At 38.4% G+C, this 17,537-nt stretch overlaps 1 protein-coding gene across 3 annotated transcripts in view; it reads left to right on the top strand.

Moving 5' to 3' along the window:
- Positions 1–17,537, top strand: part of tbc1d32 (TBC1 domain family, member 32) — a 254,565-nt gene that overhangs the window by 110,083 nt on the left and 126,945 nt on the right. For all 3 annotated transcript variants that reach the window (XM_060850904.1, XM_060850896.1, XM_060850912.1), the window contains 5 exons: positions 2,628–2,755; positions 4,743–4,944; positions 8,051–8,130; positions 9,286–9,424; positions 14,701–14,788. In XM_060850904.1, coding sequence (XP_060706887.1) covers positions 2,628–2,755; positions 4,743–4,944; positions 8,051–8,130; positions 9,286–9,424; positions 14,701–14,788 — 637 coding nt within the window. The remainder of the gene's footprint in view (positions 1–2,627; positions 2,756–4,742; positions 4,945–8,050; positions 8,131–9,285; positions 9,425–14,700; positions 14,789–17,537) is intronic.

Below are 17,537 nucleotides of genomic sequence, written 5' to 3'. Positions count from 1 at the left end.
AGCCTGTCAAGTCCCCTAAGTATTTTATGCATGTCAATACAATTGACTCTTGTTCATCTCTACTCAAATAAATACAGGCCCAACTACTCAATTTATCCTAATAAAAATAATTCTCTCCATACCCAGATTTAAACTGGTGAATTTTCTTTGGACTATCTCCAATACTGGTGCATCTTTCCTTACATAATGGGACCAAAAAGTATTAGCAATATTCTAGCCATAGCCTAATGAATATTTTGCATTGTTTTAGTAAGATGTCTCTATGAAATAAAAATTAACATTTCATTTACCTTCCCTATTACCTGTTGAACATGTATACTCGTCCTGTGATCTGTGCATGAGAATTCTAAATTCCTCTGCAGTCTTTCTCCATTTAATTGATATTTACCTGCTCTTCTTTCTGCCAAAGAGCATAACCTCACATTTCCCATATTGCATTCCATTTGCCAGCTGCTGAACAAAGAGACCTTGGAGTACAGGTTCATAGTTCCTTGAAAGTGGAGTCCCATGTAGACAGAATAGTCAAGAAGGCACTTGGTATACTTGCCTTAATTGGTCAGTGCTCTGAGTATAGGAGTTGGGAAGTCACGTTGCCATTATATAGGATTTTGGTTAGGCTGCCTTTGGAATGTTGTGTGCTATTCTGGTCTCCCTGCTATAGGAAAGATGCTGTGAAACTTGAAAAGATTCAGAAAAAATCTACAATGATGTTGCCAGGGTTGGAGGGTTTGAGCTATAGGGAGAGGCTGGATGGACTGAGGCTGTTTTGTCTGGAGATACGGAGGCTGAGGCGTGACCTTATAGAGGTTTATAAGATCATGAGGGGCATGGATAGGTTGAATAGCCAAACTCCATAGTGGGTGAGTCCAAAACTAGAGGGCATAGGTTTAAGGTGAAAGGGGAAAGATTTAAAAAGGATCCAAGGGGTGCATTTTTCCACACAATTAGTGTTGTGTGCATGAAATAAGTTACCAGAGAAAGTGGTGGAGGCTGGTACAATTACAACATTTCAAAGGCATCTGGATGAGTTTATGAATAGGAAGGGTTTTGATGGATATGGGCCAAACACTAGCAAATGGCACTAGATTGATTTAGGACATCTGGTCAGCATGGACGAGTTGGACCAAAGTGTCTGTTTTAATGCTGTATATCCCTGATTCTAAAATGTAACAGTAGGCTGGATAGCCTAGGGAAATTTTCAGTAGAACATAGGAGGTTGAGGGGTAACATTATAGAGGTTTATAAAATCATGAGGGGCAAAGATAAGATGAATAGTAAAGGTCTTTTCCCTAAGGTGGCAAATTGAAAACTAGCTGGCATATTTTTAAGGTGAGAGGCGAAAGACTTTAAAAAGGATGTGAGAGTAGTTAATGTATGGAATGAATTGCTAGAGGAAGAAGCAGATGCAGATACAATTGCAATGTTTAAAAGACATTTAAATAAGCGCATGAATTTGAAAAGTTTAGAGAAACATCGCCAAGCAGAAGGGACTAGTTTAGTTTGGGAACATGGTTGGCGTGGACTAGTTGGGCTAAAGAGTCTGTTTCTATACTGTATGACTCTGACTCTGATTTAGAATGAGAAAAAGTTAATTAGATATACTAAGTTTTCTTACTTTTAGTACTTTTTCTCATTGATTTTTGACTTGTCACCCTAATTTGCTTTATTCTATTTTTCTTATAACTTTGACACAATGTTTAACTTTCAGATTGCTATGGATCATGGGTCTCTCCCTTGATTTTTTTCACTCTCATTAGAATATATCATTCTGGGTGTTCTGAACAATCCTGTTAAATGTCTTACCATTTCACATCTATATCAAAACCCTTAACCTAAATTGCTAGTTTATTTTAGTTACCTCTGCTTTCATGGCATCATAATTTACCTTATTTTAGTCTGAAATGCTAGTCTTTGATCAACTTCTCTCTCCTTTGAACTGAATGTAAAATTCTGTTATATAATAATTGCTGCTAACAAGGGTTGTTTCATCTGATCTTGTTGCACAATACCGTATCTAAAATAAAAATAGAGTTTCAGATGCTGGAGATCTGAAACAAAAAAAACAAAATTTCTACTGAAACCCAGCAGGTCTGGCAGCATCTATGGAAAGAAAGCAGAGTTAATGTTTCAAGTCTGGTGATTCATCATCCGAACTGAAAGCAGCTAAGAAATGTAGGGAAATGCATCCTCCTCTCTGGTTAGCTCCAGAATGTGCTATTATAAAAACTATGCTGAAAACCTTTTTTATGAACACCTCATCAAGACAGTCTTTGTCACTTTTTTTCCCAGTCTAGATAAAGGTCATCCTCTACCTTCCTGACCAGCTTCTATTATTTCTTGCTTTATTCTTTCTGCAATATTCTGATAATGGTTAACCAACCTGTACATCATTCCTACAACAATTTCTTGCCTTCAATTACAGAAATTTGTTTCTATAAAAATTTTATCAAAAGATGTTAGTATATTATTTTTCTTGCACCAGCACTTGCAAAACCAAATCTGTAAAGCAACTTTTTCTGCTAAATTGCTACGTCATATCTTTTAATTGTGTTTTAGTTATTTTCCTCCCAAAAGTTGATATACAACAGCATTATTGAATGTGATGTTGATTTATTTATGTTGAATAGATGTTAGTTACCTGTGTTGAAACAGTGCTGATAAACACAGCTGATATCTTGGCAAGGATAGCATCCACAGATCGAGGGCTTTCGCTGCTGCTTTTTGGTGAAAATAATAAATATGCTGCAAGTAACTGGTAAGGACATGCATAAAGCTTAAGAGAAAGAGAACTTTAGTTTGTGCTTAAAATATGTAATCTTGTGATCTCTTGGGCGCAAGTTCTAATTCTCTTTTGACGGCTAAGTTTCATAACTGAATCCAGCTATGGTGCTTTCATTGTAACGGATAAAAGACTTTTGACTCTCCCGTTTATTCTTGCCATTCATAGCAACATAAGAACTAGGAGTAGGCAATTCAGCCTTGTGAACTTGCTCTGCTATTAGTCATACAATCATGACTGACCTCATTAGGCCTCAACTTCACTTTCTTGTCTATGCCTCACAACTTCTCAACGACTTACAAATTAAAATTTTGTCTAGTTCCTCAAATTTACTCAATTAGATTAGATTCCTTACAGTGTGGAAACGGACCCTTTGTCCCAATAAGTCCACACCGACTCTCTGGAGAGGAGAGGGACCACACCGACCCTCTGGAGAGTAACCCACCCAGACTCATTCCCCATATTTACCCCTGACTAAAGCACCAAAGACTATGGGCAATTTAGCATTGCCAATTCTTCTGACTTGCACATCTTTGGACTGTGGGAGGAAACCTACGCAGACATGAAGAGAATGTGCAAACCCTACAGACAGTCACCCGAGGCTGGGATTGAACCTGGGACCCTGGTGCTGTGAGTAAGCAGTGCTAATCACTGAGCCACCGTGCTGCCACAGTTTGGCATAATTAATTCCACAGATTTGCAACACTTTGAAAGAAGTAATTTATCTTTTTTATATCTGTTTTAATTGTGCTAACCCTTATCCTAAAGCATGGCCTCTCATTCTAGATTTCCCCAGATGAGGAAATATCCTCTCAACATCTACTTTGTCAGTCCCCTTTAGGATCTTTTACATCTTAATTAGATGTCTTCTCATTTTTCTAAACTCCAAGTTTAGGCATGAACTGTTCATCTCTCTTTATAAATAAATCCCTCATCTCTGGAATCAATGTAGTGAGCCTCATCGGAACTGCTTCCAATCCAGTGATATCCCTCCTTAAGTATGGGGACCAAAATTGTACGTAGTATTTCACGTGAGGTCTTAACTAATGCCTTGTACATTTGAATCAACACTTCCCTACTTTTATGCTTTATTTCTTTGGCAATAAATGCCAAAATTCTATATGCCTTCCTTATTATCTGCTGTACCTGAAGACTAGATTTCTTCAATTAATGCACGAGGACACCCAGAACCTTCTACATTGAAGCACATTGAAGTTTCCTTTCCATTCCTTCATCCAAAATGGATAACTTCAAATGTATCCATGTTAAACTTCATCTGCCAAATGTTGGCACTTGCCCTACCTAACCATTCTTATTTCTTAATTGCAGCTTACTTTGCCCCTATTTTAGTATCTTCTACAAATTTGATGATAACACTTTCTATACTAATGACTTTGATATGGTAATAGGTAGTAAATAGTTAGGCCCAAGGACCAAGTCCTGTGGCACCCCACTAGTTACATCCTGCCAACCAGAAAAAGACTCATTTATTATGAGTTCTGCTTTCTGGCAGTTAGCCTATCCTCTATCCAAGCTAACAAATTACACTTACCTTGTAAGATCACATGAAGTTAAGATCAGAATTCCAAAATTGAGATATTGTGGGCGCATTAGCTGTATCAGCGTTGTATACCTCCACAGTCTGTAACTCATAGGTCAATAGTTGCCCATTTTTTAAAAACCAAGACTGAGTGCATCCTAATCCAATGCAACTAAGAAGGGCATTCCAGGGTCAGTTGAGACATGAAACAAATGAAGTTACTAAAAAAGTTACCTGCATACCGAACATTAAAAGCAGTTAATATATAGAGCTATGCCATCCCTAAAACTTGGTAGTCAGCATCCAGTTGACAGTGGTGGTGGGTAATCAAGCAACAGAAATTTGAATTTTTAAAAAAAATTTAGAGAATTCTTTTTAATGAACCATGTATAATAGAGTTACATCTTGTTTTTATTTTGTCAGTCCTTCTGCTGCACAACTAATTGCTGAGTTCACCAAAAGGTTGCTTGATGGAGAGGCTCCTCCTTTAGCTTCAACAGAGCCATCCACTGCTCTGAAAGGGGCTTTCATCTTTGTCTGTCGCCAGATGTATAATACGTGTGAAGGTCTAGATGTACTAATGCCTTATGGTTTGCATGAATCCATCTCCAAAGCATGGAAGAAGGTAACAATTATTGATATAGCATGAATCACTGCAACTGACCTGGCCAAGGTTTTTTTTTGTGTCTAACCTTTTCAGAAAGATGGTGTTCTATCATAATGGGAAGCAACACTCCTCTACTTTTATGCTTTATTCCTTTAGCAATAAATGCCAAAATTCTATTTGCCTTCCTTATCATCTGCAATACCTGCAGACTAGTTTTTTGCAATTAATGCTCAAGGACACCCAGAGCCCTCTACTTTGAAGCAGCAGAGATAATGATGCAACTGAGGGATCTTTTGAACATTAAGTCAAGTTACTTTAAGTATCATTCTTAAATTTTTGCATTAATTTTATTCCAGTGTGTGTTAATTAGTGAGCTTAGAAATTCTGTTCCCCTAGGAGCTATTACGAAATTGTGAATCAGTCAAATGAAGCAGTTAAACTAGCAAATAAAAAGAAAATATGGTGTAGTGTATTAATTTTCTTGTAAGCATCCATGTTTTAACTTCAAAAATGTGCTTTGAATAGAAACAAAGTGCTGGAGAAACTTGGCCACATCTATGGATAGAGAGACTGCATTAAAATTTCAAGTCCAATATGATGATCCTTTGGAACTAAAAGTACAGGGCAAAATGCAGGTTTTATGCTGGTGAAAACTGTGGAAGCAGCAGGTGGAACAGAAGATCAGGGAAAGGTTAGAGAGCAAAGACAGTTAGAGATTAAAGGGTAACAGAACAAAAAGGAAAGGAGCCAATATGACTTTTGAGAAAGGGCAAAACACAGACCAACACTATCTGTTAAAAGGAGAATATAAGTCAAGTCTGACTGAAAACAAAACTGTGAAAAATAGTTCTGGAAATTAGTTTTAAAAGAAAAGGACAAATTTCATGGTCTGAATTTATTGAACTTAATGTTGAGGTTGTAGAGATTTTACGAGGAAAATGAGGTGCTGTTTCTTTAGCTTATTTTGGGCTTCCCTGGAAGACTACAGCAGATCAAAGATAGATTGTAAGTAGGAGATCAAATGTGTTAAATGGCAAAAGAAAACAGATGTTTGGTTCAGGCTTGTGGACTTGAGAGGCGTTCCTCAACATGAGTCACTGTAATGCAGGTCTTTCCTAGATTCAATAAAAGGTTTCATTAGATTGGATACTACAAATAAACTCCCTGTAATCAAGAAAAGAGAGAAGCAGGAAAGTATAGACTTGTAATTTGATGTCTGTCTTGTGAAAGGTGTTATATCATTAAGATGGTTGCTGCACACTTCAAAATCTCAAGGTAATTGGGCAGAATCAGCACAGTTTCTTCAAGGGGAGATAATTTCTGACTAAATTACTGGTGATATTCATAGAAATAATGTGCTGTAGGTAATTGCACATAAATGAGGCCCTATTGATATGTTATACTTAGATTGACAAAAGGCGTTTGTAAATTTCTCCTCTGTTTTCCGAAGTTCATCTGTGCTGCAGTGTGTGGTGGCTCGTTGGAATAGTGTTCTGATACAGCTTCGTTTGTGTGTTTTGGGATGGTTGCTGGTGTTAGTTAAACAGAGGAGAACCACCTATACAACGTATTCAAGAAGAACGGATACTCAAAAGATACAGTCCGCAGATTCCTCAAGACAAAACCACGATAAGCAGACCAAACGCAGCCAGAAACCCTTACCGCCTTACCATACATCAAAGAAGTTTCAGAAATGATAGCCAGACTACTAAGACCCCTCAGAATCCTAGTAGCACACAAACCCACCAGCACTCTCAAACAAAAACTAACAAACTTAAAAGACCCAGTACAACCCATGGACAAAACCAACGTCATCTACAAAATTCCATGCAAGGACTGACACAAACACTACGTAGGACAAACAGGAAGAAAGTTAGTCATCAGGATACAGGAACACCAGCTAGCCACTAAAAGACACGACCCTCTCTCCCTCGTAGCCCTACACACGGATGAAAAAAACCCACCATTTCGACTGGGACAACACATCCATCCTGGGACAGGCTAAGCAAAGACATGCCAGAGAATTCCTAGAGGCCTGGCACTCCAACCACAACACCATAAACAAATGCATAGATCTAGATACCATCTACCAACCCCTCAAGAAGGCAGGTCAGCACCACCTCCAGGGTAACTAGAGATAAGCAATAAACTCTGGTCAGCCAGTGACACCCACATCCCACAAAATGGATAATTTTTTTTAAAAATGTACTATATGAGCTAAAACATTCTTGACTGTGCGGCCCTTGATTCTTCATATGCACTGCCATATATAATTGACTAGTCTGTTGCAAATGCGCTAAATATTTACTAAAGTTCTATTCACAAAGCTTGCTACTTGCCATCAGTGTTTGGAGTTGTTTTTATGTTAACTTTTTGTAACTGTTAATTGTCCACCAACATCTTATATCGGTTCCTTGTGTGATATAGTCACCATGATTTATTCATTCACAAATTGAATTTTGAATAGCTCCATTCCAGTATGAAGCTTCATTCCCTTATCTAGCACTACAAAATAGCAAGTGTCTTGGTTGATCTTGGATATGTTAGATGCTATCTTGATGTGTGTTATCAGTTTTAAGGTTGAAAAAGGATAAAGTTAAACATACAGGTATGAATATTAATAAACATAAACATCACTAATTTACTCATCCATACCTAATGAATGGCGTGGTAGATTTAAACACCCTAAACACACTCAAAAATGCATTTGCAAAATCTTAATTTATCCATTTTCCATGAAAAAGAGCTCTAAACTTTCCAGCTTCAATATATAATTTCCCCCATAATTTTCCAAAACTTGCTATCATTTAACTCACTGAGAGAGTTATCATGGGGAGTCTGCCAGTAAGCAAAAATGTGCTCGTTGCCTACAGAATTTAAGTTAGCAGAATATTTAATGATCTTGATGTTTTAAAAACTTTAAAATACCCATGCATTTCTTATAGTTAATAGTTTATTCTAAATCTTTCTGAGTGGAAACTGCCTTTATTGATATTTTTTGTATTTTTCAATATGATTTCATGTTATGTATTTTATGCATTCTTTGCTTTTAAAAGGTGGATAAGATTAATCTTATAATTATGTAATTTTTAAACTCAATTTTAACATTTGTTTTGTGAATCAGGCCTGTTCACTTTCAGAACGAACACCTACTCCAGTAGCAGGAAATGAATCAGGTGCAACAGCCCAGGAACTGCAAAATACGTAGGTGCAACTGCATTATTGTTTTACAATCATTTGTGATCATGCTTGATGATGTAAAGATCTACTTGTTCCAACAGAATCTCTGCAATGACTTTTTTTTATTCATTCATAAAATGTAGGCAATGTAAAACAGCAAATATTTCCCATCCCTAATTAACTAATGGACAGTTAAGAATCGACAACATGCTGCAGTCTGGAGTCACATGTAGGCCAGATTAGGTAGCAATGGTAGATTTCCTTACCAAAAAGCACATTAGTGAACCATATAGACTTTTACAACAATCAACAATGGTTATGCTGTTGCCATTAGCATAGCCTTTAATTCCAGATCTTTAACAAATTTAAATTTCACCATCTGACATGGTGGGATTCAAACTCCTATCCCAAAACAATAGACTAAGGTTCTATTTACCTGTCCAGGGGGATTGCCACTTTGATTGCCTCCCCTCCAGCCCCCATTTGTAATTCAGGACAGACACAACTGGGCTTGTTGGGCATTGAGTTTGAATGCCAGTCACCTGTGTGAGTTGACTGTGGGATCCGGGCCTTTCTTGAATGTGACCAAACTGGTCATGTCGAAAAGTAATTAGAATGTTGTCAGATTGTGTCAAACAGATTTCTGCTTCCATATGCCAATGTGTTTGCCTGGATGGGAATGTCTTAAGGGTGACTCTGGTGATATAAAAAGGAAAAATGGTCAAAAATGGTCAAGGTTACCCCTTGCCAAATTTCCTGTTTGTTATTATGTATGTATCTCCACTGCTCAATCAATCCTGGAGTATTGCTTGCCCAGTATGTCGCTGGCTTTTACTTCAAATGGAGTGAAAATGAGGCAGTTTCTATATGGATGATTATCACCATGTAGTGCGAATTAAAACATTTTATGTTTGAATAAACAAAGTATCAAATCCAGTAGCATAAACCTTCATTTGTTTTTTTTTAAAATTTGATTTGCTTCTGCTTAAATGTATTAGTTCATAACTGAGGAAAAATGTTTTGTTTTTGAATAAGATTAACTTCTTGCTCACTTGTCTGTTTCTAGTACAATAGTCAGATGGAATCCCATGCTTTTTATGTTATTTCATCACTATTGTTGCAAAAATGGCCATGATTTCTTGGATAAATAAATTTAAAATCCTATAATTCTCTTGTCAGGATGGTCTTAGAAGAAATGCTGCTAGACAATCTGCTAAACTTTGCTGCTACTCCAAAAGGTTTGTTACTTCTGCAGCAAACAGGAGCAATCAATGAGTGTGTGGTTTACATGTTCAGCAGATTCACTAAAAAGCTGCAGGTACGTGTGGGACACCTTACAATATTTCTTTTGTACTGATTATTTAGGAATGAAGGGATGTACATATTATGCCTTTTATGATAAACAATTGGTATTAGCTCCTCATTTATGACCTGGATTTGGGACTGTTGACCTTTGACAATGTTTCCCTGTACTACCCTGAGCCCATTAAGCACCCTAACCATGGCACTTCATTTTTTATTTCCTCCTTAACCTTTCTAACATTCATCATGGCCAACTCCATCTGGTTACATGGTTCCTTCTCCATTGTTTATCTCTGTGGTACAAACCTTGGATCATTACATTCTTATCTGACCCAGTGTAGCTTGTTTTTTTTTTCTTCCTGCACAGTCACCTGATGAGATATTTTATCCTTGGCACTTTCATCTTCGTCTATTTCATGTTGCTTTTTGGCTGCATTATCTGTAGCTACAGGAGAAAGGGAGGACTGCAGATGCATGTAAGTTCTAGTCTAAAAGTGTGTATGCCCAAAACATTGAATGTTCTGCTCCACAGATTAAAAATCACACAACACCAGGTTATAGTCCATCAGGTTTAATTGTAAGTACACTAGCTTTCGGAGCATCGCTCCTTCATCAGGTGATAGTGGAGGACTCAATCCTAAGACACAGAATTTATAACAAAAATTTATGGTGTGATGTAACTGAATTATACATTGAAAAGTACCTTGATTGTCTGTTGAGTCTTAGGATTGAGTCCACCACAATCACCTGATGAAGGAGCGACACTCCGAAAGCTCGTGTACTTCCAATTAATCCTGTTGGACTATAACCTGGTGTTGTGTGATTTTTAACTTTGAACGTCCCAATCCAACACCAGCATCTCCGAATCATGACTGGTGCACAAAGGCTGTCTGACCTGCTTTGCTTATCCAGCACCACACTTTTTGATTTCATCTGTAGTTACAGTCAGTACTTAGTCATAGAGGTGTACAGCATGGAAATAGACCCTTTGGGTCCAACCTGTCCACGCTGACCAGATATCCCAACCCAATCTAGTACCACCTGCCAGCATCTGGTCCATATCCCTCCAAACCCTTCCTATTCATATACCCATCCAAATGCCTCTTAAATGTTGCAATTGTACCAGTCTTCACCACATCCTCTGGCAGCTCATTCCATACATGTACTACCCTCTGCGTGAAAAAGTTGCCCCTTAGGTCTCTTTTATATTTTTCCCCTCTCATCCTAAACCTATGCCCTCTAGTTCTGGACTCCCCGATCCCAGGGAAAAGACTTTGTCTATTTATCCTATCCATGCCCCTCATAATGTTGTAAACCTCTATAAGGTCACCCCACAGCCTCTGACGCTGCAGGGAAAACAGCCCCACCCTGTTCAGCCTCTCCCTGTAGCTCAAATCCTCCAACCCTGACAACATCCTTGTAAATCTTCTCTGAACTCTTTCAAGTTTCACAACATCTTTCCAATAGGAAGGAGACCAGAATTGCACGTAATATTCCAACACTGGCCTAACCAATGTCCTGTACAACTGCAACATGATCTCCCAACTCCTGTACTCAATACTCTGACCAATAAAGGAAAGCATACCAAACGCCGCCTTCACTATCCTATCTACCTGTGATTCCACTTTCAAGGAGCTATGAACCTGCACTCCAAGGTCTCTTTGTTCAGCAACACTCCCTAGGACCTTACCATTAAGTGTATAAGTCCTGCTAAGATTTGCTTTCCCAAAATGCAGCACCTCGCATTTATCTGAATTAAACTCCATCTGCCACTTCTCATCCCTTGGCCCATCTGGTCCAGATCCTGTTGTAATCTGAGGTAACCCTCTTCGCTGTCTATTACACCTCCAATTTTGGTGTCATCTGCAAACTTACTAACTGTACCTCTTATGCTCATATCCAAATCATTTATGTAAATGACAAAAAGTAGAGGGCTCAGCACCGATCCTTGTGGCACTCCACTGCTCACAGGCCTCCAGTCTATAAACACTTTTATAAGTACTTCTATAAACAGTCCTACTTCTGTAAACACTTTAGTTGCGTTCTTGTACAACCCCAAGTTAGAGAAAAATCGCACTTTAGAAACAGCGTTTAAAGTGTTGGCACAGTAATCGTGTTACAGCCAACATATGTTTTAAAAGTACATGCTGTAGAAACAGCGTCCCCAATTTGTCGATTATGTTACAGCGAATTCATTTTGACGAAACATGCATTATAACAGAACAACCTGTATTCTGTTAGCTTCCACACACATGCCAAGGGCAATCTATTCCTTTTCTGTGCCAACCTCTGCTTTAAGACTAATATACTGCTTGTTCATTATACATTTCTTAATGATCCTGCATTTTCTTCAACCGCATATGGGCAAGACCGAAGCCATTTTATTCGAGTTCTGGCATATTGCACCATCCAGGCCCACTATTCTTTCTGCATCTGATCACCTAATATGAATAAGATAATAGTTATTTTGGTGTTGTATTAGCTTCTGAATTTGACTTAGAGTCATAGAATTGGTTTTTTCAGACATTTCATTCCTGTGTTAGGTAACATCATAAATGAGCCTCCGGTGAAGCGCTGATGTTATGTCTATTTGTGTCATGTTCTCCTAAGGTGAGTGATACCAGCGCTTCACGGGAGGCTCACTGATGATGTTACCTAGCATGGTGACAAAACGTCTGAAAACAAACCTTCCACCTCAATGAGCAATCTTACAACCAGAGTCATAGAATAATAAAGCATGGAACCATACCCTTCAGTCTAATTTGGCCATGCTGACCAGGCATCCAAATCTGATCTAATCCCACTTGCCAGCATTAGACCTATGTCCTCTAAATCCTTCCTCTGTATAAATCCATCAAGATGCCTTTTAAATGTAATTGTACCTGCCTCCATCACTTCCTCTGGCAGCTCGTTGCATACATGCACCACCCTCTACATGTGCAAGTTACCCCTCAGGTCCTTTTTTAAATCTTTCCCCTCTCACCTGGAACCACTGCCCTCTTCTTCTGGATTCCTCCACTATCAGAAAAAGACCTATTCACCTTATCCATGCTCCTCATGATTTCAAAAACTCTCCAAGTTCACCCCTCAGCCTCCGATGCTCAAGGGAGAAAAAAAACCCCAAACTATTCAGCCTCTTTGTGTGGCTCAAAATCTGTAGTCCTGGCAACATCCTTGTAAATCTTTTCTGTATCCTTTCAAGCTTAACAACATCTCTCCTTCAGAAGGGCAACCAGAATTGTATGTCGTATTCTAAAAATGTCCTCCCCAATATCCTGTAGAGCTCAACATGACTTCATGATCCATATTCTGGCCATCATGAGAAGCAACTACGTTGTCATCTTTTGACTTGGACTCAGAGTTTTGGTCTCCCTTCTGACCTTAAACAGATGAGGCTGGATTCCTGACACCAGGCTGACTGATGTCAAATAGGCAAAACAGGACAGCAATTCTGGGGTTATCATTCCATTCTTGACACCTTCAATAAGGTTAGGGTTAGATTGTTTTGAGCTGTGTAGGTTATTGAAGTGTGCCGTGAACCTGCATCCAGTTGTCCTGAAAAAACCAGTTGCATGGTGGAATAATTTCAGACCACCTACAATTTTCAAGGAGTCATGCTGGCTTTTGAAAGCACCATGGGTTTTGCCAGTTTGGAGGTCTTTATAAACCATGGGATGGGGAATATGATAGTTAAATTCAAAATGTGTTGCTAACTTCATTTCTATAATGTGGAATATTCTAAATCATATCTGGTTTTCATCTGATTGACAGGGCTTGTTTTGGAAAGATAAGTGAACCTTAAGTTGAACAGCTTTCTGAAAGTAAAGCTATTTCCAAAGCATTATTGTAATTATCCACCGAATAAAGACTGTTCTTGTAGTCTACATTGATGTGGTCACAGTACATTTACACAATGTAGTCTCAGTGCATTTATATTTGTGTTATGCAAAATAGTCTTTCTAATATGTGATTAGGAACTCAAGTGTATGAACTTTCTTTTGTTTTAATTACAGTTCATACCAGGACAAATGAGAGATTCTTTTGCGATGTTATTTTTAGTTCCATTTGATTCTCTGATCTGCTAAATATTATTCCATCCTTCACTGCACAACCTCTTCTAATAAAACATTATGTTGGGAGTTAGTCGTATAGACTCTGGGCAATTTTTACAATCCACTGTGGGTGGGTGAATTTGCAGCATTACTTTCCTAGGTGTGTTTTATGTAGGATTACCATCAATCCTGATCTGGCTGTGATTTAATGAGTGAAGTCAAGGCTTCTAATAATCTGCCTGCCCTCAGGCAATGGGAGGACGTCTGAGATGGTGGAAAACCAGCCTGCTTGGGTCTTGGGGTGGAATGGAGATAGTTGTCTCTTTCATAGGATGACTCCTTTCTATTCAGAAGGACTCTACAATGATCTGCAACCTCCTGTCCATCTAAGACCTCTTCCTCTGGCCCCCACCAAAATCGAGTCTCAGATTATTCATAATTTGGCTCCTGGCTTTTCTTTTCCAGGGATAGTTACAGTCCCAGCTGTTGCTGCCACTCCTAGGTCAGGTCAGAAGTCTGGTCGTGAGCTGCTTAATGTTCCTTGGGTTGTTAGATAGCCGCAAAGCAGCCTGCTTCAGTGGGGCTCGGTTTCGTGTCAACCTTTGGAACAATTGGGCAGGAAATGTCACTAGCTATGAAATCCAGTGTACTGGATCCTGTACCCTACTTTCTCTCCCAACTGAAAAAATGTCCAAACCTTAGCTCAGCAGTGCATTCAAAATAAGAGGGTACCAGAGCTGAGATTGGTTCCATCCTTAACCATCATAAAGAGGATTATAAGCAGGAAAATACTCGGCAACCTTAGCTATTCTTCATTCTCTACAAACTAACAGACAGTGTGGCCAACTTGCATTCTCTTTTAATTACTGGTTTTCAAGCAAATAATTAGAAAATTACGGCTTCTTGAAGTCATTATTATCTACTTTTTAAAATCCGATTACCATTTTTGTCTGAATAATAAGTTGTAATTCTGTGAATTCTTTTACCAATTAATGGAGCTTTTCCTGTTACTGAAAAAATGAATATACAGCGCTGATTTAGAGTTCTCGACCTGAATTTTGGCATTAAATACTTAAACTTGATAGCACTGGAATTGAAATTACAAATGAGCAGAGTTGTTGTATTCAAATAATAGATTAATATTGCATTGATAATATTATTAATAAAGTTGTGATATAATGCCAACCGGGAATAATAAGCATAGCATTTATTTACTTCATCTTTTCTGTTAATATGACAGGTCAGCAAATGTGAAAAGTTTGGATATGGAGTAATGGTTACGCAGGTAGCTGCAACAGCCCCTGGCATTGTGGCACTACAAAGTTCCGGTAAATATTGATGGGAGAGATGTCTAACAAACTGAGTATATTTTGCCATTTAGAAAATTTACAGTGCAAACTGAAGTTGACAGATGTTAGAAATGTATTAATTTTTAATATTTTAGTGGAACAATTCAGTTTAATTTCCATTAAAACATGCTATCATAAAAGTTATTTCCATGTCATTCCTTTGCCAAACCAGAAGATCTAGTTATATTGTTAAAATCCAGTTAGGAGAGGTCAACTGATCATTTCCCACTCTGGTAGAAGAAACTTTGAATTTAAAAAACTGTTATTGCCTATTTGTAAGCTGAGTATATCTCAATATCTGAGTCTTATCAATTCGATTCCTTAAATATTAAATAAAGAGCTAGTTCATTGCAATGTAAACATAACCAAAAATGTAAAGATTTCAAGAAAAGGTTTGAACTGTACAAATGTGTACAACTACCCATCTTGAATACACAAACATAACCTCCTTGCCTTGGAGCATCTCGCAGCATATTATCTTCAAAGTACTTTTGCAAAAAAAAAGTTAAATTGAGGAATAATATGATTCAGAGATTGGCTACAGAACAGTATTGGGGCAAAGTTATTTTGCAGACAAGTTGGAGGCACTGGCGAGTTTTTCTGGATTAATTATGTCTGGCTGAATTTGCTTTTCTGTGTTGTAGAATTCAAGTTCTCCTTTAGGAACCCTCTACTTGTAATAAGGTCTTTCAGTGTATCTGGATCTGACTTTGAGGGTACTTCTGAAAAAGAGAGAAAAAGCAAAGGCTCTTCCTCCTGAGGCAAGAATTCTGTGTTCAAATCCAGCATTATTTTTTGCCCTAAAAACTGGACCTTGGGACTTCTGTATAAAAGTATTGTAGGCTCGGAATCTCTATCCAAATGTAGCATTGCTGCTGCTATTGGTGCTAGCATCTTTTGAATTGAAAAGTGTACTTTCCAAAAATGTCAAGATATATACATATATAGTCAGTAATAGTATACATTACAATGCTGGATAACATATTTTTGTGGCAATATGCTTCAGCCAACATTAACTATGATAGTTTTGTTTGACAGCGAAGTAATACAATTTGTGCCTCATTTGATCCTTGTACCTGTGCAGTTGCTAACTCCTTGACTGAAATCATCAACTTTATTTTTGTGTCATTTATCTCTGCCCTTTTTATGCTTCTCCATTTCAAATACAAATCAATTTCCCTCTCAGATTATGTTGGAATGTTTATGGCTTAATAGCTACTTGTAATAAATTATATGTTTTAATATTTGTATGTTTGAATGTTTTTGAAATCCTTCATTTGCACAGTTCTTTATGTTCCCTTGTACTTGTCACATCTTTCTGCAGAATAAACTTTCACCACTTAACCTCGTAAAACATTTCATAATTGTAAAAACATCCATATTCTCTCAATTTTCCAATTTCTGATGAATAAAATTCAACTGTTTGAATTCAATAAAATACAACTATTTGAATTTTAGAGGAGAAAGTGAGGATTGCAGATGCTGGAGATCAGAGCTGAAAATGTGTTGCTGGAAAAGCACAGCAGGTCAGGCAGCATCCAAGGAACAGGAGAATCGACGTTTTGAGCATAAGCCCTTCTTTCATGAAGAAGGGCTTATGCCCGAAATGTCGATTCTCCTGTTCCTTGGATGCTGCCTGACCTGCTGTGCTTTTCCAGCAACACATTTTCAGTATTTGAATTTTATGTTTGTAATTATAACTTCTATGTTCTCTATAATTTTAGTGATTACATAGCAAATGCTTTTCATGACTCATATCCTTTGACATATCCAACAGTCAGACAGTACTTCATGAATTGTAACCATAGATATAGACCTATTGTGTCAAATGGTCCATTTCCCAATTATAACTTTTATGTAACCTTTGGTTTATCATCTCAATAAGAATTTTGCCATTTATGGTAACAGTTCTTTTTTTTTTAATTAAAAAATGTCTCTTCACAATTTTCTGTATAAACAGCATCTTTCATCTGTTTGAATACTGAATTAGTTATATATGTACTATGTTCATCCATGCAGTTGGCCACAGTACCTATTTTGGTATCAGATTCTGGATTAGTGGTTCTGGAAGACCAAGCAGCTCAGGCAGCATCCAAGGAGCAGTAAAATCGACATTTTGGGCAAAAGTCCTTCATCAGGAATAAACGCAGAGAGCCTGAAGGGTGGAGAGATAAGCTGGTGGGGGTGGGGAGAAAGTAGCATAGACTACAATAGGTGAGTGGGGGAGGGGATGAAGGTGATAGGTCAGGGAGGAGGGTGGAGTGGATAGGTGGAAAAGAAGATAGGCAGGTTGGACAAGTCATGGGGACAGTGCTGAGCTGGACGTTTGGAACCAGAGTAAGGTGGGGGAAGGGGAAATGAGGAAACTGTTGAAGTCCACATTGATGCCCTGGGATTGAAGTGTTCTGAGGCGGAAGATGAGGCGTTCTTCCTCCAGGCGTCTGGTGGTGAGGGAGCGGCGGTGATGGAGGCCCAGGACCTCCATGTCCTCGGCAGAATGGGAGGGGGAGTTGAAATGTTGGGCCACAGGGTGGTGTGGTTGATTGGTGCGGGTGTCCTGGAGATGTTCCCTAAAACGCTCTCCTAGGAGGTGTCCAGTCTCCCCAATGTAGAGGAGACCGCATCGGAAGCAATGGATGCAATAAATGATATTGGTGAATGTGCAGGTAAAACTTTGATGGATGTGGAAGGCTCTTTAGGGCCTTGGATGGAGGTGAGGGAGGAGGTG

Source organism: Hemiscyllium ocellatum, chromosome 3 (assembly GCF_020745735.1).
Source record: "Hemiscyllium ocellatum isolate sHemOce1 chromosome 3, sHemOce1.pat.X.cur, whole genome shotgun sequence".
Classification (NCBI taxonomy): Eukaryota; Metazoa; Chordata; class Chondrichthyes; order Orectolobiformes; family Hemiscylliidae; genus Hemiscyllium; species Hemiscyllium ocellatum.
The sequence above is the reverse complement of the archived record's forward strand: the minus strand, read 5'-3'. Positions and strand labels throughout refer to the sequence as shown.